At 35.1% G+C, this 23,308-nt stretch overlaps 1 protein-coding gene across 9 annotated transcripts in view; it reads left to right on the top strand.

The window, feature by feature from the left end:
- Positions 1 to 23,308, top strand: part of DOCK7 (dedicator of cytokinesis 7) — a 211,715-nt gene that overhangs the window by 49,624 nt on the left and 138,783 nt on the right. For all 9 annotated transcript variants that reach the window (XM_034653591.1, XM_034653595.1, XM_034653593.1 and 6 more), the window contains exons 9-14: positions 1,075 to 1,224; positions 7,078 to 7,158; positions 9,754 to 9,919; positions 14,433 to 14,575; positions 18,313 to 18,406; positions 19,066 to 19,228. In XM_034653591.1, the coding sequence (XP_034509482.1) occupies positions 1,075 to 1,224; positions 7,078 to 7,158; positions 9,754 to 9,919; positions 14,433 to 14,575; positions 18,313 to 18,406; positions 19,066 to 19,228 (797 nt within the window). The remainder of the gene's footprint in view (positions 1 to 1,074; positions 1,225 to 7,077; positions 7,159 to 9,753; positions 9,920 to 14,432; positions 14,576 to 18,312; positions 18,407 to 19,065; positions 19,229 to 23,308) is intronic.

The following is a 23,308-nucleotide window of genomic DNA, read 5'->3' as shown; positions in this document are numbered from 1 at the left end:
ACTCCCAGGGTCCTGGGATCAAGCCCCACCTAGGGCTCCCTGCTCACTGAGCCTGCTTTTCCCTCTCCCTCTGCCTGCTGCTCCCCCTGCTGTGCTTTCTGTCTGTCAAATAAATAAATGAAAAATCTTTAAAAAAAAAACAAAACACCAAAGGTTTGATTAATTTGAGAGAGAGAGCTGGAGAGCGAGTGAGCAGGGAGGAAGGGCAGAAGGAGAGAGAGAAGCAGGCTCCATGCTGAACAGGGAGCCTGTCATGGGGTTCGATCCCAGGACCCTGGGATCATGACCTGAGCCAAAGACAGATGCTTAACTGACTGAGCCACTTGGGCGCCCTTCATGTAGGATTTCTTTTTTTCTTTCTTTCTTTCTTTCTTTCTTTCTTTCTTTCTTTCTTTCTTTCTTTCTTTCTTTCTTTCTTTTTTTTTTTTTTAAAGATTATTTATTTATTTATTTGACAGAGATAGAGACAGCCAGCGAGAGAGGGAACACAAGCAGGGGAGTGGAAGAGGAAGAAGCAGGCTCATAGCGGAGGAGCCTGATGTGGGGCTCGATCCCATAATGCCAGGATCATGCCCTGAGCCGAAGGCAGACGCTTAACTGCTGTGCCACCCAGGCGCCCCGGATTTCTTAACTTATATTCTAAGCCTAATTAGTGTGTAGTAGAAACTAAGTACTTTTCAGTGACTTCTGCTGTCAATATATTACAGATTTCTGCAGTGGAGCTCTGCTCCAGCAGCTTGTATTTGCTAAATCAAATCTGCTAAAATACTATATAATTTTCTAAAGACTCAGTTTGAGGTAGTTCATCTCAATAATTTCTTTGTGTACTTTATTACAGGTTACATATCTAATCAAAGAAGTTAGGGATATAGTTCTTTAGAATAAGTTTCTTGTATATTTCCCAAATAATTTGTATATTTCTTTTTACCTTGTTTTAGATACTAAAGATTGCTCATTGAAATGTATCATAAACTGTATGTTAGTATAGTGTTCTAATATCTATAATATTTTGAGTGTGCTTGATTTTTGTAAAATGTATAGATTTTAAATTTCATATATATGAATGTTTTTTAGATTTCAGAAAACTTTTATTTTGACCTTAATTCTGAGCAGATGAAAGGATTATTACGTCCCCACGTACCACCTGCTGCCATTACCACCTTGGCAAGATCAGCTATTTTTTCTATCACTTATCCTTCACAAGATGTTTTTCTTGTAATAAAGGTGAGACTAATGTTAAATATATTGGTTTATTTGTGTGGTGTCTGTCTACTTGAGTCTATTAATATTGCAAGATTTTCAGGGGCAAAGATTTTATCTTTATTGTTTTCATCTTAATATTTCTTAACACAATATTGGATGTACACTATAAGTGCTTCCTAAGTTNTTTTTTTTTTTTTTTTTTTTTTGAGTGGGAGCTCTGTTAGTAAGGATTCTCCAGAGAAATAGATCAGTAGGATGGACACACACACACACACACACACACACACACACATTGATTTTAAGGAATTGGCTCATGTAATTATGAGGGGGCAAATTTGAAATGTGTAGGACAAGGTGGCACGCTGGAGTTCAGGTAAGAGTTGATATTGTAGTCTTGAGTCTGGATTCTGCAGGGCAGCAGACTGGAGGCTTAGGCAGTGTTGAGAATTATTTCTTTGGGAAACCTCAGTCTTTGCTTTTAAGGCCTTCTCCTAATTGGATGAGGCCCACCCACATTGTGGAGAAGGTAGTCTGCTTTACTCTACTGATTTAAATGTTAATCACCTCTAAAAAAAAATACCTTCACAGCAACACGTAGATTGGTTTGATCAAATAACTGGGCATCATAGCCTAGCCAAGTTGGCATATAAAGTTAACTTTCATAGGAGCCTTACTATGATTTTATCACTCAGTTCCTATATTATATAAATATCAATATCTAAATCATTGAGGTCATGGAGCATTATGATTTGAATGTCAGGCAGTTGAGAATAAGAATTAGAAACAGAGAAAAAAAAAGAGAGAAGCAAACCATCAAACAGACTCTTAACTATAGAGAACAAACTGAGGGTTGCTGGAGTGAGGGTGGGCAGGGGGATGGGTTAAATGGGTGGTGGGTATTAAGGTGGCGCTTGTGATGAACTGGGTGTTGTATATAAGTGATGAATTTCTAAATTCTACTCCTTAAACTAGTATTACACTATGTATTAGCTAACTGGAGCATAAATAAAAACTTGAGGGGCGCCTGGGTGGCACAGCGGTTAAGCGTCTGCCTTCAGCTCAGGGCGTGATCCCCGCGTTATGGGATCGAGCCCCACGTCAGGCTCCTCTGCTATGAGCCTGCTTCTTCCTCTCCCACTCCCCCTGCTTGTGTTCCCTCTCTCGCTGGCTGTCTCTATCTCTGTCAAATAAATACATAAAATCTTAAAAAAAAAAAAAAAAGAAAAAAAACCTTGAAACAAAGGCAAAAACAAAAAAGAATTAAGGATTACAAATTGTAAAATCTGAATCTTACTAAGCTGCTTAGCTTAGGATAACTTGAAGAATAATTTACCATAACTTGACCTTGACTTGAGAGAAGCCTAAAATATATTCCTTAATCATTTTATCTTTATTTATATAAAATTATCATAAACGGTAATGAATTTTACAATAAGGTCATAAAGTGGATTGTCATGAAATGAATCCTATTTACCCATAGGAATAATGTCCTAATTTGTGGACACATTGCTATGAATTCAGGTTAAAATAGGTCTTAGCTACAATGAACAGTCAGTCTTAGAAGCAAAGATTTAGTAGCAGAGGTCTTTAGAAACTGGAAGAGTAAAGTTCTAGGTATTAATAGAATTGATATAGTATATACACATTCCTTTACATGGGAATATGTGTGCATTTTCATAAAACAGAACATATTTGAGGAAATGAGATGGAAAGATACAGCTGATGGTTGGAATATTGACTGCTTGAAAATGAGATTATTTAGTGACAAGATTTGGTTGACATCACGGGACTGAACAGCTGAGATAGGATTAAAGATAAGAAATATCGTAAATATCATGTGGGTGGCTCAGTTCTTAAGCATCTGCCTTCCCGCTCAGGTCCTGATGGGATTGAGCCCTGCATTGGGCTCCCTGCTCAGCAAGAATCCTGCTTCTCCCCTCTCCCACTGCCTGTGTTCCCTCTCTCACTGTCTCTCTCTGTCAAATAAATAAATAAAATCTTAAAAAAAAAAAGAAATATCGTAAATGTTCAGTATAAGTAAATAGGGAGATAAATCATGGTATATTCATATGATGGGATACTATGGCAAATAAAACCACAATTTGGAAGAATTTTTAGTGACACGGAAATGTATGTATGATACATTCAGTGACAAATAAGTCTGGTACAAAACTCTACTGTATGACCTCAATTGTGTAAAATGCATATGTACACAAATACATGTATATACTTAGAAAAAGACTTTCTTGTTATTTCCAAAAAAGTGAGTAAGTTAAAATATTGTTAAAATTTTAAAGGAAATGTTAATTTAGGAGGTTTTCTTAAATCACTTGTGGTCCAGCAGGATGTTTTTGTTTCTTGGGAGGAAATATTCCGTTGATCTGTGTCTTGGGGAGTTATTGCTATACAAGGACAAAAAGAGCAAGTCCCAGTGACATGTGACCACAAGCACTGACTTAGGTCATGCATCTGAGTTGTCTGGTGGTCAGTCGATATAGGCTGTACTCTCTCTTAGGTGGTCGTGTTGCTGCAACTGGCTGTTAATTGGTTGCGGGTCAGTGGATTCAGCTGGAGCTGTACTTCTCTGTATGTCTCTTTTTTAGCAATCTAGCCTGGCATATTCTCATGGTGATTGCAGAAGTGCCAAAGAGCAGCAAACCCACCTGCATAGGCTTCTTTCAAGCCTTTAGTCACATTATACCAGCTAACATTCTGTTGGCCAAGACAAGTCATGTGACAGAACACAAAAATCAAGGAGTTGGAATATATACTTGGCCTCTTCATTCAGAGGAATTCCAATGTCAGGTGGCAATGAGTGGGGGAAAGGAAGCATGAAGAAAGGGGCTGTTAGTGTAGTCTATCACTGTCTGAGGTACTGGAATTCTGGCTCAATCAGGATTATTAATTCCTTGCTCATTTTTGTGTCCTGTTTAATAGCATAGTTACATTCTGATAAATAGGTGAAGGGGTAATACCATTATGTTTGGATTATTGTTTCTGAAAGCCACCATTTTAGAGAATAAAAACAAAGTTCATTGAAAGAAACCCACAAATAGATGAAAAAAGACTCGGGTTACAGTAAGGTAATGATAACAAAATAAGCTTAAAATTATTTTAATTAAATTTTTTATTGAGGTATGAAAAAAGTCATAAGTATATGGCTTAATGAATTGTCCCCAAATAAATACATTATATTACCACCCACCCAGGTTAAGAAACAAAATGTTAACCAGAATCTCAGAAACTGCCCATGTACCGTTCACTACTCCTTTTTTTCTCCCCCCAAAGTATTTGTTTTTGAACACTGTGCTAATAGGATCCAATAGTATGTATATTTTGTGACTTGCTACATGATTATGTGATTAATCTATACTGCTCTGTGCAGTATACATTTTTATTTTTTATTTTTATTTTTTATCTTTTTTTTTTTTTTTAAAGATTTTATGTATTTATTTGACAGAGATAGAGACAGCCAGCGAGAGAGGGAACACAAGCCGGGGGAGTGAGAGAGGATGAAGCAGGCTCACAGCGGAGGAGCCTGATGTGGGGCTCAATCCCATAATGCCGGGATCATGCCCTGAGCCGAAGGCAGACGCTTAACCGCTGTGCCACCCAGGCGCCCCTATTTTTTATTTTTTTAAAGAGTTTATTTATTTTAGAGAGAGAGGGAGAGAGCATGTGCCTGCGAGTTGAGGAAGGAACAGAGGGAGAGAGAGAGAGAATCCCAAGCAGATGGTTCACTGAGCGTGGAGCCTGACAGTGATCTAACAACCTCCAAGATCGTGACCCAGTGGAAACCAAGAGTCCGATGCCTAACCAACTGAGCCACCCAGGCGACCCATGCCCCAGTTTTAGAATTCATTTACATTGCTTTTTAGTATTATATGAATATATTATAATTCTCTTTACTGGTGAGACACATTTTGGTTAATTTAATTTTGTGGTTTTTATCAGTAATTCTTTTTAATTTTGTGGTTTTTATCAGTAATTCTTTTTTTTTCTTTTAAAGATTTTATTTATTTACTTGATAGAGAGACGGCGAGAGAGGGAACCCACGCGGGGGAAGTGGGAGAGGGAGAGGCAGGCTTCCAGCTGAGCAGGGAGCCCAATGCGGGGCTCGATCCCAGGACCCCGGGACCATGACCCGAGCCAAAGGCAGATGCCTAACTGACTGAGCCACCAAGGTGCCCCTTTATCAGTAATTCTGTAAACATTTGCATTCCATGAGGTTAGGTATATGTATTCATTTCCCTTTAGTTTATTCTTGGGAGTAGAATTGCTAAGTCAGAATATTTGTAGGTCAGCTTTGGTAGATGCTATCGAATGGGTTTCCAAAGTATCTGTGATAGTGGCATTCCCACCAGCAGTGAATAAGTTTCAGTTAGTTACACTTGGTATTTATCAGATTTTTAAAAAATTGACATATAAAATATATACAGTGAGATCTTTATAGTATACAAATCTGGAGTAAACAGTTGGGTGAATTCTTCCATGTGCTTTTATCTGTGTAATCACTCCTGAGCTCAAGACAATACAGTATTTCTATCACCTCATTACCGTGGAGGGTTCTTGTGTTTCTCTGTCTAGTGACTACCCCTTCCCTTCTACCAGATAGCTAGTATTCCAACTTCTGTCACCATTGATGGCTTTTCTTCTTGAAGTTCATATGAAAGGAATCATACACTATGCAGGCTCTTGGTTCTGGCTTCTTTCACTCGATATAATGTCTGGGAGAGTCCTCCATGTTGTTATGTGCAGCATTAGTTTGTTCTTTTATTTATGTTGTCATGTCGTACTCCTTTGCAGGATTAAAACAGTGTATTCGTCCTGCTTAGACCCAAAAAAATAACCTCTCTTAGACTTTCCTGGTACCTTTGGACATATCTTGCCAACAAATGCACAAAATAAACGGAGATAAAGCACAGTTGCTCTTAGACACAGTTCAAAGCTACGGCAGCTTGACGCTGAGATGCTGAGTGTAGTGTCCTGGCAAGGAGCTTGGCAGTGCCACTCTTCTCAGGATGTGTGCTGCCTGTATATCTGGCAACTGCAAAGCAAATGTTGAATGTTATTTTTACGTTTTGCCTTTTTTTGTAAAATTGAAACTCTCCATGTTTCTTTCAGTTAGCGAAAGCAAGTATTAATGTAGGTCTTCTGTAAGAGCAAAGTGACATAATGCAAGCTTTCTCAAAATGGGGGATACCTGTATTTTTTCTTTTTAATATTACTGTAAATGAAATTGTTAATTTCCTTCTTGACTTGTTCATTATTAGTGTATAGAGATACAAATGATTTTTGCGTGTTGATTTTGTATCCTGCAACTTTGCTGAATTTATTTATTAGTTCAACTATTTGTGTGTGTGTATGTGTAATATTAGGGTTTTCTGAACAAAAGATCATATCTGCAAACAGGGACAATTTTTCGTTTTCCTTTAAAATTTGGACTCTTTTTTTTTTTTTTTTGGTCTTTTTCTTCCTTGTTTTCTGACTCAGACTTCCAGTACTTTGTTGAACTGAATTGGCAAAAGTGAGCATCTTTATCTTGCTCCTGATGTAAGAGGAAAAACCTTCAGCCTTTCACTATTGAGTATGATTTTACCTATGGTGTTTCCATATATGGCCTTTATTATTTTGAGGTAGCTTTCTTGTATTCCTAGTTTATTGCATGTTCTAGCGTGAAAGGGTGTTGAATTTTGCCCAGTTATTTTTCTGTATCAATTGAGATGATCATATTTTTTTTTCTGTCATTCCATTAATGTAGTGAATTATGTAGTTGATTGATTTTCTTATAGTGAACCATCCTTGCATTCCAGCTTGATTGCTTTTTTTTTTCTTCTTTGGCTTAATTAGTCTTTACTTTTTTTCCTTTGACAGCTAGAAAAAGTCCTACAGCAAGGTGACATCGGAGAGTGTGCAGAACCATACATGATTTTCAAAGAAGCAGATGCCACAAAGGTAGACTATCATGCATCTTATTTATCCCATCTTCGTAGTCATGTAGTCCCTCCCATTTCCCCCAAATCTCTGAGTCCAACCCTAAACATCCTCAGATTTCCCAAGTTATTATTTGGGAGAATACTATACAAAGCATATTAAGGAATTTCACTAATTCATTATTTTCTTTTGGCCTACCCACTTTATGATTTTCTTCTTTATTTCCTTTGTCACCTAGCTGTGTCATTTGCTGTTATTCTGTTTTTTTTTTTTTTTTCTTAGAGTGGGGCTGGCTAGGGGCAGATGGAGTGAGAGAATCTTAAGTAGGCTTTATGCCCAATATGGAGCCTGATGCAGGGCTCAGTCTCACAACCTTGAGATCATGACCTGAGCTGAAATCCAGAGTCAGACAGTTAACTGACTGAGCCACCCAGGTGCCTCTATGCTGTGTTATTCTTTAAAATCTCCCTCACCCCCAAACTAATTGACTCTACATTTTTTTTTCTTGGAGAAAGCTAAGTTAATGTAGTTTAATTCCTAAATAATTAAAATTTTCAAAAGTAGTGATATTCTTATAAAATATCGATATCGATAATAAAACTTTGCATAGCAAGATAGTATTCTGGAGTTCTGTCTAGTTGCAGATAATTAAGGAATACAGTAAAAATAGAAAATGCAATCTTTGTTTTGCCATCTGACCACTATGTTCTAGAATTTGGATCAATTTATAAAGCAAGAGTATGTTATATAAAGTTGGTACCAAATTTCAGATACCCTGAGTTAGCTACAAGAATAATAGATGAGGGACGCCTGGGTGGCTCAGTCAGTTAAGTGTCTGCCTTTGGCTCAGGTCATGATCCTGGGGTCCTGGGATCGAGTCCCACATCGGGCTCCTTGCTCAGTGGGGAGCCTGCTTCTCCCTCTGCCTCCTCTGCCTGCTGCTCCCCCTGCTTATGCTCTCTCTGTCTGACAAAGCAATAAATAAAATCTTAAAAAAAAATAATAACTGATGAGGGGCACCTGGGTTGTTCAGTTGGTTAAGCGTCTGTCTTTGGCTCAGATCATGCATGATCTCAGGGTCCTGGGATCAAGCTCCACATTAGGTTCCCTGCTAAGTCAGGGAGTCTGCTTCTCCCTCTCCCCACTCATGTTCTCTCTGTCTCTCTCAAATAAATAAAAAAAATCTTTTAAATAATAAAAAAAAAGAATAACAGATGATCTTAGATTGTTGACCACATGATTTAATAGTTGAAACAGCCAGGAGAGTATGCTTGAAGAATACTGGACAAGTTACCAAAATCTAGAATATGTTTTGCTTTCTATCTTTGTGAAATTTAAAACAAGAACTGAGCCTTTTCTGCTAACCTAGGTAGACCTGGGTACATGATAATGTTCTCTTATCCCTGGTAGCTGGTTGAAATCAGGGTTAATGTATTCTGGCTTTCCCCAGGTCGTCATTTTTTAAATTAAGTTTGCTATTTTATGGAGCTCATAGTTATGATAACAGCCTATTATGTATGTATATAAGCTGATAGAATCAAGTACACTGGATATCTAGTCTCTTAAAGCCAGATTCTATTTTGGAGGCATAGTAGATAGCAATAAACAGTGCTACCATTTAGTTATCTTTCCCTCTTTTCCCAGAACTGTCTCAGGGTAGGACAATCATTAGAGTATACATCGTATATGGAAAGAGTATGTAAGAGATTTGGTATCAGTTTTTACTCTTGGACCATTGGTTGGCTATCACAGGCCACCTTAGTGTTTGTGTCAGGGACAGCCGAAAAGTTGGGCCAACTTCTGGATATCTTCCCGATAGGCACGTACTCTTTGGACCATCAGTCTATTTCTAGGGTTTAGTCCCTTCGTAATAATTTTTTCTTTGCTTCTTTCATTACAATTCTGTGCTTGTGTGTTATTAGCCTATTTGTGCCCCCCCACTCACACCTCATCTTAACTCCTTTTCTTGCCATAAATTAAAGATTAGTTCCAAATGGCTCAATTGCTTCCATCTTTTTCAGAATAATAAAATTTAGTAAGTCATAACGTCAAATACTTTATAGTTAGCAGTTACTGACTAGAACATGGTTATGTTTCTTTTCATAAAATAGTACTTGTAATACATAAACATGTTTGGCACTTGCTCCACTTTCTTTCCTACCAAGGTGAGATAATCACAAAGAGAAATTTGAAAGACTTACTCTACACATACATTTATAGAATGGGTTGAAATTATTCAGTGGTTAAGATAGTGTTAGTTGATCTCTGAAAGGTATAGATTATTCTTCCATCTTTTTTTTTTTTAAGATTTTATTTACTTATTTGAGGGAGAGAGTGAGCTAGAGAGAGAGAGCACTTGAGCAGGGACAGAGGGAGAGGGAGAAGCAGACTCCCAGCTGAGCAGGGAGCACGCCGCAGGGCTCCAGCCCAGGACCCTGGGATCATGACCTGAGCTGAAGGCAGATGCTTAACCGACTGAGCCGCCCAGGTACCCCTATTTTTCCATCTTTGTTGAGAATTGAGAATTCTTATCCTGTCTTTTTATGTTTTATGAAGTAGTTTTTAATTCATTTCTTTTGAGCATAATTATATAATGTATAAAGTTTTGTTTTGCAGAATAAGGAAAAATTGGAGAAGCTGAAAAGTCAAGCCGATCAGTTTTGTCAAAGACTTGGGAAATATCGCATGCCTTTTGCTTGGACCGCAATCCATTTAATGAATATTGTTAGCAGTGCAGGGAGTTTGGAAAGAGATTCTACAGAGGTGGAAATAAGCACTGGAGGTAAGAGTGTTTCATATAAAATTTTTCTAAATGTATAATTTTTTTTCATTTTTCTATATAGGCTTGTTTTATTTGTAGCTCTTCAGTGTTCTGAGGCATTAAAAGATTTTCTTTTTTTGCTTTTCTTCCCCGCAGCTTTATTGAGATGTAATTTGTATACATATAATTCACCCATTTAAAGTGTATAATGCCTTGGTTTTTTTTTTTTGATATATTCACAAGGTTCTGCAACCATCATCACAATCTAATTTTGGAACACTTTTGTACTCATTAGCAGTAACTCCATTCTCCCCTAAACCCATAACCCAACCCCAAATAACTTCAGAATTCCTTAGTCTGTATGGATTTGCCTATGCTGGACATTTCATATCATTGCAATTATACAATGTGTGATCTTTGCGTGACTAGTTACTTACACATAACATAATGTTTTAAAAGTTCATCCATGTTGTAGCATGTCTCAGTATTTAATTTCTTTTTATTGCCAAATAATAGACCATCATATGGATATACCACATTTTATTTATCCATTCATCAGTTGATGCACAATTGGGTTGTTATGAATAATGATGTTTAATATGAATAATGCTGCAATTAAAGTTCATATACAAGCTTTTGTGTGGACATATGTTTTCATTTCTTTTTATACTAGAAATTGTTGGATCATATGATAATTCTGTATTTCACCTTTTGATGAACTACCAGGCTATTTTCCAATGTTGCTGCACCATTAAAAATTCTACTAGCAGCGTGTGAAGGTTCCAATTTCTTCATATCTTTGCTAACACTTTTATTATCAGGCCCTTTGATTACAGCCATCCTAGTGCAAGTAAAGAGGTTTGTCTTTATGGTTTAGATTTGTCTTTCCTTGATAGTTATGATCTTGAGTATTTTATTGCACTGGCTATTTGTATACTTTCCTTGGAGAAAGATGTAGTCATATCCTTTGCCCTCTTTTTTTATTTATTTTTTTTTTAAAGATTTTTTTTTTATTTATTTATTCGACAGAGATAGAGACAGCCAGCGAGAGAGGGAACACAAGCAGGGGGAGTGGGAGGAAGAAGCAGGCTCACAGCGGAGGAGCCCTGATGTGGGGCTCGATCCCACAACGCTGGGATCACGCCCTGAGCTGAAGGCAGACGCTTAACCACTGTGCCACCCAGGCGCCCCCTTTGCCCTCTTTTTTAACGTCTGCTTTGTTATCTAGTGGTTGCTTATTTTTTATGTGGCGCTTTTATATTCTGGTCATCTCATTGTAAGAGTTCTTTATGTGTTCTGAATACAAATGTTTTTATCTAATGAAGGACTTGCAAATATGTTCTCCCAGTCTGTGGGGTTTTTTTGTTTTGTTTTGTTTTACTTTTTTGATGGTATTGTTTGCAGCACAGATATTTTAAATTTTGACGAAGTTCCATTTCTCAGTTTTTTGTTGCTTGTGCATTTGGAGTTATATCTAAGAAAACATTACCTAACCCAAGATCAGGAAGACCTACCTGTATGTTTTGTCTAAGAGTTTTATAGGTGTAGCTGTTACATTTGTCTATAATCCATTTCAAGTTACTTTTTATACATGGTGAGAGGTAGAGGTCCAACATTATTCTTTTTATATAAATAGTGAGTTGTCCTAACACCCATTTGCTAACACTGTTCTTTCTCCAGCAAATGGTCTTGCCATTCTTGCTGAAAATCAGTTCATGATAGATATATGTGTTTAATTCTGGACTCTCTATTCTGTTGATTTATATGTCTGTGTTTATGGTAATGCTATTCTGTCTTGATTATTTTAGCTTTGCAATAACTTTTGAAAGTAGGGAGAGTGGTCCTCCAACTTTATTATCTTTTTAAAAGATTTTTGGTATGTGTGCCTATTTTGGATCCTTGTAGTTTCATATGAAGTTTAGGATCAGCTGTCAATTTCTGCACAAAGGCAGCTGGAATTTTGATAGGCATTATGTTGAGTCTGTAAATCAATTTGTGAAGTATTGCCCTCTTAACAATATTAAGTCTTCCAACCCATGGAATGTTTTTCCATTTATTTAGATCTTAACATTTTTTCAACATTTTATAGTTTACAGTGTACAAGTCTTGTCCTTCTTCTCTTAAATGTATACCCAAATATTTTACTGTGTTTTTATGCTATTTTAAATGGAATTGTTTTCTTAATTTCATTTTTAGAATGTTCATTTCTTGTGTATAGAATATTGACTGATCTTGTACTTTGAAACCATTTTGATCATGTTTATTAATTACAGTGTTTTTTATTTCTTTTCTGGATTCTTTAGGGTTTTCTCTATATAAGATCATGTCATCTGTAAATAACAAAAGGTTTACTGTTTCCTTTTCAACCTGGATGTCTTTTATTTCTTTTTGCTTTTCTAATGATCTTAACTAGAACCTCCTATACAATATTAAAGTGGCAAGAGTGGATATTCTCTTCTTGTTCCTGACCTTGGAGGGAAGGCATTCAGTCTTTTATCATTAAATATGATATTTGCTGTAGGTTTTTTATAGATATAATTTAGTAGATTGATGAAATTCCCTTCTTTGCCTAACTTTTTGAGTGTTTTTATCATGAAAGCATGTTGGATTTTGTCAAATGCTTTTTCTGCCTTGAGTTGACTTGTATGGTGTGTTTGTCTTCTATTCTTTTACTAGGGTTATTGCATTAATTGATTGGGTTTGCGATGTTAAACTAATCTTACATTTCTGGGAGAAATCCCACTTGGTGATGGTAGGTTTTCTGTAGATGTTAGAATATGTTTCTTGGTATTTTGTTTAAAGTTTTTCTTCTGTATTCAAAAGGGATATTGGTCTTCAGTTTTTCTTTCTTATGACATCACTGTCTTGGTTTGGTATCAAAGTAACACTGGCCTAACAGAATGAGTTGTGAATTACTCCTTTGTTTTTTGGTGGGTTTTGTAAAGGATTGGTATTTGGTTTTTGAAAAAATTGGAAGAATTCACTAGTGAAGCCATCTTGGCTCTGTCTTTTTGTGGTCTTTTCTTAACTAATTAGATCTTTTAACTTATTTTAGATTTTTTATATTTTCTGTTTCACCTTAAATCAGTTTCAGTACTTTCTTTCTAAAAATTAGTTCATTTTGTGTAAATTATCTAATTGTTGACCTACAGTTATGTATAATACTGTAATATAATCCCTTTTCTAAGTGCTGTAGTGATGTCTCCTCATTCATTCCTGATTTTAGTAATTTAAGCCTTTCCTAATTTTTAACTACCCATTTAGCTAACGTTTTTAAATTTTTCTTTTTGAAGATCCAGTTTTTGGTTTCATTGATGTGTTTCTAGTTTCTATTTTATCTATTGCCATTTAGCTGTTGTCTTTTTTTTTTTTTGAGTCCTTGCTCACACTTGCTTTGGTTTTAGTTTTTTCTTTTTCTAGTTTCTTAAAATGTAAGGTGAAGTTACTGATTTGAGGGCTTTTTTTTTTTTTTTAATTTAGGCATTTATAGATAAAATTTTCCTCTGAGCACTGCTTCGGTGATATCCCATATGTCTTGGGATATTGTGTTTTCATTTTCATACATCTTAACTATTTCCTAATTTCCCTTGTTATTTCTTCTTTGACCTATTGGTTATTTGAGAGTTTGCTGTTTAACTTCCACCTGTTTATGAATTTCCCAAATTTTCTTCTGTTACTGATTTATAGTTTGATTTCACTGTTGTTGGAGAACATTTTTTATGTAATTTCAGTCCTTTTGAATTTATTGTATTTTGTCTTATGTCTTAGTCTGCCTTGGAGAATGTCCTATGTGCACTTGAGAAGACCATGTATTCTACTTTCGCTTGCTGATATGTAATATAGATGTCTGTTATGTCTAGTTTGCTTATAGTTTTAAGTCTTCTGTTTCCTTGTTGACCTGCGATATAGCTGTTCAGTTGGTTTTGAATAATAGGGTTATCTTGCAGGAACTTTGAATTAAAATTCTGTTTCAAATTCAAATCCAAGTTAGGGACTATTACATGGTGACTAAAATTTTCATTGTGTGAATAGTTCCTAGCAAATACATAGTTCCTCTATAGCTGCTCTTCATAGCTCATCTTTGGTCATATGCATAATTTTAGCATAGAAGAGACTCTTTTTACACTGGAGAAATTTTAAAAAGAGAACCAGAAGATTTAGGTATAGTGCTTCCTTACTGATCTCTCCAGAAGTGAAATTCTTATTTATTTATTTATTTATTTGAGAGAGAGAATGAGTGCAGGGGAGAGGGAGAGACCATCTTAAGTGGACTCTGGGCTGAGTGCGGAGGCTGACACAGGGCTCAGTCTCATAACCCTGAGATCATGACCTGAGCTGAAACCAAAAGTCGGATGCTTAGCTGACTGTGCCACCCAGTCACCCCTCCAGAAGTGAAATTCTTGCTACAATAATATGCTGAATAGATAATTTTCAACTTTAATGATTTTTTTCTCGTGGTGTTTGGAAAGCTGTTTTAAAACAAATTTTAAATATTATGAAAATGAATATCATACCTTTTTTCCCCCCTTGGTAGAACGAAAAGGGTCTTGGTCAGAAAGGAGGAATTCTAGTATTGTTGGCAGACGGTCACTCGAAAGGACAACAAGTGGAGATGATGCTTGTAACTTGACCAGCTTTCGACCAGCTACTCTCACAGTGACGAATTTTTTTAAGCAGGTATTGTTCTCTCATGTAGGAATTCTAGGGGGCTATTTGTACATAAAATTTTTTTGGTTTCAGAAAAATTGTAACTGTACATATACATGCAGTGATTGTGATTTCAAGAAATTGAAAAAAACTTTTAAGGATAAAAAGTGTAAGAATGAAATAAATTGTGCCTGTTGTATAATTATATTTATTTAAATGTTATATTAATAATTCATCAAAACCAATCCTCCACATTTATATTCTGTTTCTTAATTGTAATATTTTAACTTTTAAACATTTATGGTTTATGAATTTTCTTAGTCGGTGATTGTGTGGTTGTATCTCTCTTCCCCACCCAAGTTTTTTTTGGTTGAATTTACCGCATCCATTATATAGGGAATAGACTTTTAGGCCTTTGTAGTGCATTTTTGTGCTAAAATGTAATCAACATTATTTTTATAGGTGCATTTATAGGTCCAAGAAGTTCTTGGTCAAAGATATTTTATTTTTTGCAAATATGTTCTCTATACTTCAAATCATGAATCAAATCAGTAGTTTTCAAGTGCTAGTCATGATCCATTAACAGTAATGGAAATGTAATAGGTAATACTCAGCTTAAAAACAAACAAACAAACACAGTAGAATAGAAAAATAATAGTGCACTGCACATAGTGAGGTTAAATACTGCTTCGGTGAGCTTTTCTCCCCCTAATTTTTATGTGAGTACGTGCACATATGCATGTCCACACTAGATTTTGATACAAAACGAATTGGTACCATGTATGTATTTTGGAACAGATGAAGGGGAAGTGCTAAGTATTGTCCAAGAGTTCCTTCTTTTGAGGTCTTATTTTAAATGAAAGGAGGAAATCCTGGCCTACTGACATCTTATAACTGGAAAGAGGGCGAGGGTTTAGGAAAGGATGTGCCATGAAGTGAAAGATGGCAATCTACTTGAAGCCCCTTTCATAATTTTATTACAATAGCATTTATCGACAGCTGCTCTGAGAGATTCAAATGGAGAGTAAAGCAGCTAATGTCTGAAGTGGTAAGGGTCTTTTTATTATGGACAGTAGAACAAGAAAGAGTCTAGAAAAGGCCACAGTGTTACTTGGATGAAGTGATAGGCCAAATAAAGCTACAAAAACAGGGTAGTAGATTTACGTGATACAGTGACACAGCCTTGCAGCTGTGACATTTTTCTCTTTCTACTTCTTCAACCGCTATATCACTTCTGCACTATTTCCACAGTTCTTTTTTCATTTCTTCAGCCTACTTTATTATTGAACTGGTATTGTAACCTTAAATCAACAAGTCATCCGTCCACCCACCTATCTATTGATCCAACAAATAGTTTCTCAGCGTTCAGCATGTACTGAGTATCAATCCACCCACCTACCTATTTATCCAGCAAATATTTTTTGAGCATTCACCACGTACTGAATACTTCAGAGTCTGGTAGCTGGAAACTAGCACAAAGTGATTGTGAAAACTTCAAATTATTGGAAACATCAGCAATAGAAAGCATTTATCTGTTTGTTTATTTTAATGGAAAGCATTTATACTTGACTTTGTATAGTGTATTTTTTAAAATTATTAGCGTGTATAATTTTAGAAGTATTTTTAAATAACTAGGATACTATGCATCAGGCAAATGCAAACTAAGTAAAAAGCAGGGATTACAATTTTAATATAGTAGAATTCAAGGTACAAGTTTCTTCTAAATGAGATACAGAAGCAGTTCTTTTTTTAAGTTGATGAGAGATTACTAACCATGATTGGGATATAGTAATACAGATTTGAAATTGTCAAGTCAAAATTATTAAAAGTACATGGAGATATATAGACAAAATTAAACCCACCCATTAGTTTCAAGAACATTTATTTGTTGACAGGTATATAAGTTGGAATACACAGTGGTGAATATGCAGTGTGGAAGTAGGGGGTATCAGCTAGGCTCATTCATGCTTGGAGATTGACTTAGATCATTTGATCTAGACTGACTTCTCTTGGGAAGACTGAAATGACTCACGTGTCTTCCATGTCTCTCTACTTCTATTCTCATCCTCTAGCAGGCTGGCTTGGTCATGTTCTCATACTAGTGACAGAAGTTCAACATAGGGGAAAAGCTCTTTTGTGCAGATGTTTGTCAGGTCTCATTACCTATAAAATAAGCATCACATTTTCTTACTGGCCAAGACAAGTCATGTGGCCAACCTGAGGGGTGGGAATTATGCCTCACCCAACAGAAGGCACAGAGGGAGTAAAGAGTGAAGGCCAATAATAGAATCAATTTAACAGGTTAAGTAGACAGAAATAATTAAGTAGAGATAATCTGAATGTACTGTATCAAAGAGGACCATTTAAAGATCTGACTCAAGGAGAGAGTATACTGTTTTAGCAACTGATGGAACATTTCCAATAATTAGGCCACAGAAAAGAACGTCATAAAATGAAATTCTCTAATCATAACTTAATAAAACTCAAAACTACCAAAGTATTAAAAATCTTGACCCACTTGGAAATTAAAAATCACTTTTCTACATAGTGGGATAAAAGATCAATTCTTTACTCTGTTTAGAATGTAATGGTGAGCTCACAGTAATAAAGTTAACATTAAATTTGTTCATTAACACAAAATAAATATATAACAGTGCATTAAAAACGGTAAGATATCAAGTGCAGGAGGTTTGGGTTAATAAAATCTAAAGATTGATTCTTGACTTAAAGAGTAAATTGTTACCTATTTTAGTTAAGAAAAAATATTACATTAAATTGAAAATTTTGTATTAATTAGGTGTGGTTTGGTTTTTTGTTTGCTTGCTTGTCTCTTTTCCCATTGACTGAGATTGTCTAACAATTTTCTTTCTGGTCTTAGTATCAGGATAATTATTCTTTTCCTTACGAGTAGTTTCTGTAAACAAATGTATAAACAAACAAAAAGCAGAATCAGACCTGTAAATACAGAGAATAAACTGATGGTTGCCAGAGGGGTGGAGGGTGGGGAGATGGGCAAAATGGGTGAAGGGCGGTGGGAGATACAGGCCTCCAGTTATGGAATGAATGAATTCACGGGAATAAAAGGCACAGCATAAGGATTATGGTCAATGATATTGTAATGGTGTTGTATGGCGATAGATGATAGCTACACTTGTGGTGAGCATAGCATAATGCATAAACTCCTTGAATCACTGTGTTGTACACCTGAAACTAATGTAACATTATGTGTTAACTTGAAAAAAATTTTAAAAAAGTACTTGCAATCAGAAAAAAAGTGTAGTTTTTGCTGCTACTTATTCTTTTCTTTTTCAAATTTAGCTAATGCTGTATATTTTGCATTTGAGAAATTTGGTGATATAAAATTGAAAAGACAAAAACTCAAGTGTAAGAAAATTTTAAGACTGTAATATATATATATGTTTCTTTTATGTCTATATTCTTGTTTTTCTTTTTTTCTTTTCATCTATCTCTAACTTGTATTGATTTTCTATATTTTAGAGTGTCCTGTAATACCTTATAGACATAAATAATGGGCTATAAGTAAATATATAAAATTAAAGTATAGATAAGTATCATAACTCTTAATAAAACTTGAAAACAGTAAAAGAAGGAAATAAATCATGTTATTTATTTTAAATCATAATTATATTAATTTAATCTTACTTTTCATTCTGACTAAACTGACAGAAGAGGGTAGGAATGTTAACAGGCAGTATACATTTATTTTCAGTCTACTATATTTGTTTTATTGAATACTTTTTCTCCAGGAAGGAGACCGCCTAAGTGATGAAGATCTGTACAAATTTCTTGCTGATATGAGAAGGCCGTCTTCTGTTTTACGGCGACTAAGACCTATTACAGGTATTTTAAAATTTTGAGTAGACATTATTACAACCCTTATCATCACTAATATGTCATATTGTCGGTAACTATGTATTCTTTTTTTCACTTATCTAATCCATATGTCTTTCTGTGCCCAATGGCTGTCAGTCGTCTTCACCTCGTTATTCTCTTCTCGTCTTAACAGTTTATATGAAAGATTCAGTACTTTTGATAATTTGAGTACTGAAATGAGAATGGTAAAAAATAGCATGGCTTAAAATTAATTTTTAGAGGAAAGAAAATGTACATAGAATGGTAAATTTTCAGAAACATACATATTATAATCAGAGCAAAACATTCCAGAGTAAAAAAGTTTAAATTAAATCACTTAACTTTCAGAATATTGGCTTGTTCTATGCTATCTCCCTCTTTTTGTTTTTTTCTTTTTCCCCTTTCTTCTGCTTCTCTCATTCATTCATTTGGTGGGCATTTATTATTTTACATGTACTTAGGTCTGTATCAGTAATTTATAAGTTTGAGACTTGGTAAAGTGAAGTAATTTAGAGGTCTGAGATGATAGTAATTTTAATTTCTTTCCAGACTTCTTGCAAAAATAGGATCTAAATCCTTCCAGGAACATTTTTACATGCAGTTTTTATTATGTTTACATTGTTTTTATAATATGTTTTTATATGCAGCTCAGCTGAAGATAGACATTTCTCCTGCACCTGAGAATCCCCATTATTGCCTAACTCCAGAGCTGCTTCAAGTGAAGCTTTACCCAGACAGTAGGGTTAGACCCACCAGAGAAATTTTGGAGTTTCCTGCCAGGGATGTCTATGTTCCAAACACTACGTACAGGTAACACATTTTAATTTTGGAGATTTCTGAAATTAGATACTATATATTCTGTTATTGAAGTAGTACTAGAATGAAACTCTCCAAAAATCCTTTGTAGCTTTGTTACTTATTCCATTTCTTACTTTATGATTTTATTAACAGCTGTAATGTATTAAACTTATACTATGTGCCAGGTCAAAGGTCAAATGTTCATTACCTTATATAGATTATCTTATTTAATCCTCAGCTTGAGGTGGGTATTTCCTTCATTTTAAAAGTGAGTAAAGGGATGGAGAGGTCATGTATACTTCACCATGGTGGAGCTAGCACTGGAATGGTGGGTATGAGATTAAAACATTTGAACTCCCAGTTACTATATTTCCTGAGATGTTCTTAGCAGAGTCTAGGGTTCCACAGGAACCAAATTTATGTGGCTGCTCCGTGGTCCAACAACTAATCAGCAAAGTTTACTGATCCACTACTTAGAATACTTGACAGAAAGTTGTTGGATAGGCTCTCTAGGCTGACCACTCCATAACTCTAAGGGTTCGTTTACTTAAACCCTTTATGAATGAATCCTCATTATTTGTGAGTGCCTAGCCCATGACTTGACATTGGGATAGCCAGCAGAGCAGCTCAGACATAAGATTCCAGCCCAGACTTCCCCATCCTAGCATATTTCACCACCAAGTAACCCAGTTTCTGAGGCCAAAATTTTTAGAATCAAAGTGGCTTCTTTCATTTTCTTACTCCTCACAATAACTCTTCAAACAAGTGTTATAGGCTGTGCTTTCAAAATGTATCCCAAATCCCATAGTTCTTACTTTCTCCAAAGATTTTATTTATTTGAGAGAGAGCACACGCAACAGTCGGGGGAGGAGTAGAGAGAGAGGATGAGAAGCAGACTCCCCACTGAGCCCAGCGCCCCACATGGGGCTCCATGTGGGGCTTGATGCAGGGCTCGACTTGGGGGCCCCAAGCAGGGCTCAATCCTAGGACCCTGAGATCATGACCTGAGCTGAAGTCAGAATGTTAACCAACTGAGCCACCCAGGCGCACCTTACCTTCTCCACTTTCAAAACTCTAGGCAAGTCACTATCTAGATCAGCACTGTTAAATAGAAATATAATGGGAACTACATTTGGAATTTAAAATTTTATAGTTCCCACATTAAAAAAAAAAGTGAAATTAATTTTAATTATGTTATTTAACCTAATATACCTAAAATATTATCATTTCAACATGTAATAAATGTAAAAAACTGTTGAGGTATTTTACTTTTTTTCTTTCCTACAAAACATCTTCAAAATTGGGTGTGTATTTTGTGTTTAAAGCACATTTCAATTTCAGATGAGCCGCGTTTCAAATACTCAGTTGCTGCATGGGGCTAGAGGTTAACGTATTGGACAGCTTCTGATCTCAAATTTTTCTGTACTTTTCTAATTTCATCATCTTCCAAAATCAAACAAGTTACCGGAAACAGCTACTAATATATGTTTATTTAAATTCCATAAACTCATACAGCAAAACCATACTAACCTATAATTTATAAAATCCACTTAAATCTTTTGGTGTGTTAACTTTTCTTTCTTCCCCACAAGTAAAACTGGATTAAAATTGGATACTACTTGAGAGAAAACAATAGGCTACCAATAAGGATAATTGATTGTTCGAAAACTATAATTATTTTCTATTTTGGCAGTAAACTTTTCAGGTGTAAGAATGAATTCATAGCTAATTAGCTTGAGAATGATCTGGAGAGATCTGTTCACGAATCTCAGTGCCTTTCGCTTGGACTGTATCTAAATACTGTATTAATTAAAGAGCCAGTAATCATCCCAAGCATTATTAGTGAAAGTTAACATTGGAGGCAAAAAATGATTCATTAAATGTGTAAGGAAGAACTGTTCTCTCATAAAGTGAGCAGTTTATTCCCAGAGAATAGTGGAATCAGCTAAACTCATCAATAAGATTAGGCTTATTCCTATTAAACGTTTATTGAAAATAAATACTGCCTTAGGTTCTAATATTTTTCATCAAAATAAATTGGTTTCAGGTTAGAATTTTGTATAATCTTCCTTATCTTATGTACTGCCTTTAAGGATCTCATGTAAAATGCTTTAACTCATTAACAAACATTGGTAAATTGTAATATAGGATGTCAAGTTTGCTAAGTTTCTTGGGGTACATAGTGCTTTGTTAGTAATAGGTGAAAACTGTTGAAGCAAGAAGGATACATTGTATAAGAAAGATTAATAATTTTCTACTGTAAGGGTGTCTTCAAAGAAGTAAAGAAAGTTAGGTGCACGAGAATACAGAAGTAGAATTATGGTTTCTGTACTTCATTGGTATTATTCCTTGTTGTTATGTGTTGGCCAAAAAAGTTTCTTTCATTCTAAAAAAAGAGTGATTATAAAGTCGACTGTATGCTTTAAAAAAAAAAGATCTCTGAGTTATAAAAAGAAAGAATAGTTTTTGTATTACTTGAAATGGTATGACTATGCATATTTTATGAAAAATTGGGAAATGGATCCATATTTTGCAGCCACATTTAATTTTAGGAATTACTTAAAAGTGGAGATTGACTAGTTTTCCTTCTTTTTACATGGGGATAATAAAAGTTCCTGTATCTTAGAAATTTGTGAAGATTAAATAAGATAATACATATAAAGCTTTTTGCAAAGTGCCTGGCACATATTAAGCGCACAGTAGAAGCTGAGTCATTATTATTACCATTGGGTTTATTAGATTACATTTCTCCAAGCATTATACAACTTGAGAGAGAATAGTTTGAAAACATGGGGATTCTGGGCTTTTGGGGTATAATTAGATAAGAAAATGATTTTAAAAGGGGGGTTATCAAAGTTAATAGTAGCTTGTTTTGTATTATTACTTGAGCCTTCAGCGCCCATGCGACCTGAACATTAAATCATATATAGGTTGCTTATTTTACTTAATACTGTTAAAGAATTTTTTAGTCCCATGGACAGCTGATATTTTTAGGAATTTATAGTGTGTCAAAAAAACTATCATATCTAGAAAATCTAGCATAGAAATAATTCTAGAATGACAAAAGGGGGATGTATGAAACTTGATCAGATATCAGCTAACATGCAGATATCATAAAATATTTGCATAAGTTTCCACATATATTTGCTGACTAAATTGTTGCTGGATCACAATAGTATCCTTCTAGCTCAGTTTGAATTCTTCTTAACCTTTTAAGGAATGTTTTGCGGTAAGCCATAATTTCAGGTAATCCACACTAGTGGTCATTATACAAACCTGTATATGTACATTTTCCCAGTGAATAATGTTTAAAAAAAAAAGTACAGCTGACACTAGGACTCCTTGTAGTTTCTATACCACCATTATCTCATTAAATGTGTAGCAAGCTGCATAGAACCAGTATGATCAGCTGACATTCCAGAGGGCTCACATTTGTAACTGAAAGAACCAGAAATTTAAGCATTTTTAATGTGAGGTTTAAGAAAATATTTGCACATTGTATTTATTTTTAGTACAAAACTTGAGTGTTTTTTGAAGAGTCTCATGGGGTAAAAAAGATTTTTAAATATTGTATGAATAGAGGGAGAATGAATGGATGTGATTGAAGCAAACATTTGGCCTGAGGTGAGAAAACAGGTTAAAAAGAACTATATTCTGAAAATGACAGATTTCCTATTGCCTAACACTTTTGCCTCCAATATTTATGGTTATTATCAGACAATGTAGAAAAAGCTGTCTGAAAGGGTATATATATGTAAAAAATGTGTATTGCTAGTTTAATTTGTTATTTTTATATTTTTAAGAATTATGATTTTAAAGAAATTGTTGTGATTTCTCAAAGATATTTTTTAAAAAAATCTCTTATTAAGCTGTACCTAAAAATTAGAGATTTTTGTATTTAACCCCCCCCCCAGCACATTGATTATTCACTTATTTTTGTAGAGCGTTAATCCAGGAGAGACCTGGTCTTTTCAAATCCTCTGTAGAGGTGAATGAGGACACACAGATATATGGTCGTTTGTGACTAATGTCATGCATTTCTTGTGCCAAACAAATGAAGCTTATTTACATCAAATGCTTGCTTTATCAGGA

Source organism: Ailuropoda melanoleuca, chromosome 2 (genome assembly GCF_002007445.2).
Source record: "Ailuropoda melanoleuca isolate Jingjing chromosome 2, ASM200744v2, whole genome shotgun sequence".
Lineage (NCBI taxonomy): Eukaryota > Metazoa > Chordata > Mammalia > Carnivora > Ursidae > Ailuropoda > Ailuropoda melanoleuca.
This window is presented reverse-complemented; position numbering and strand designations above follow the sequence as displayed.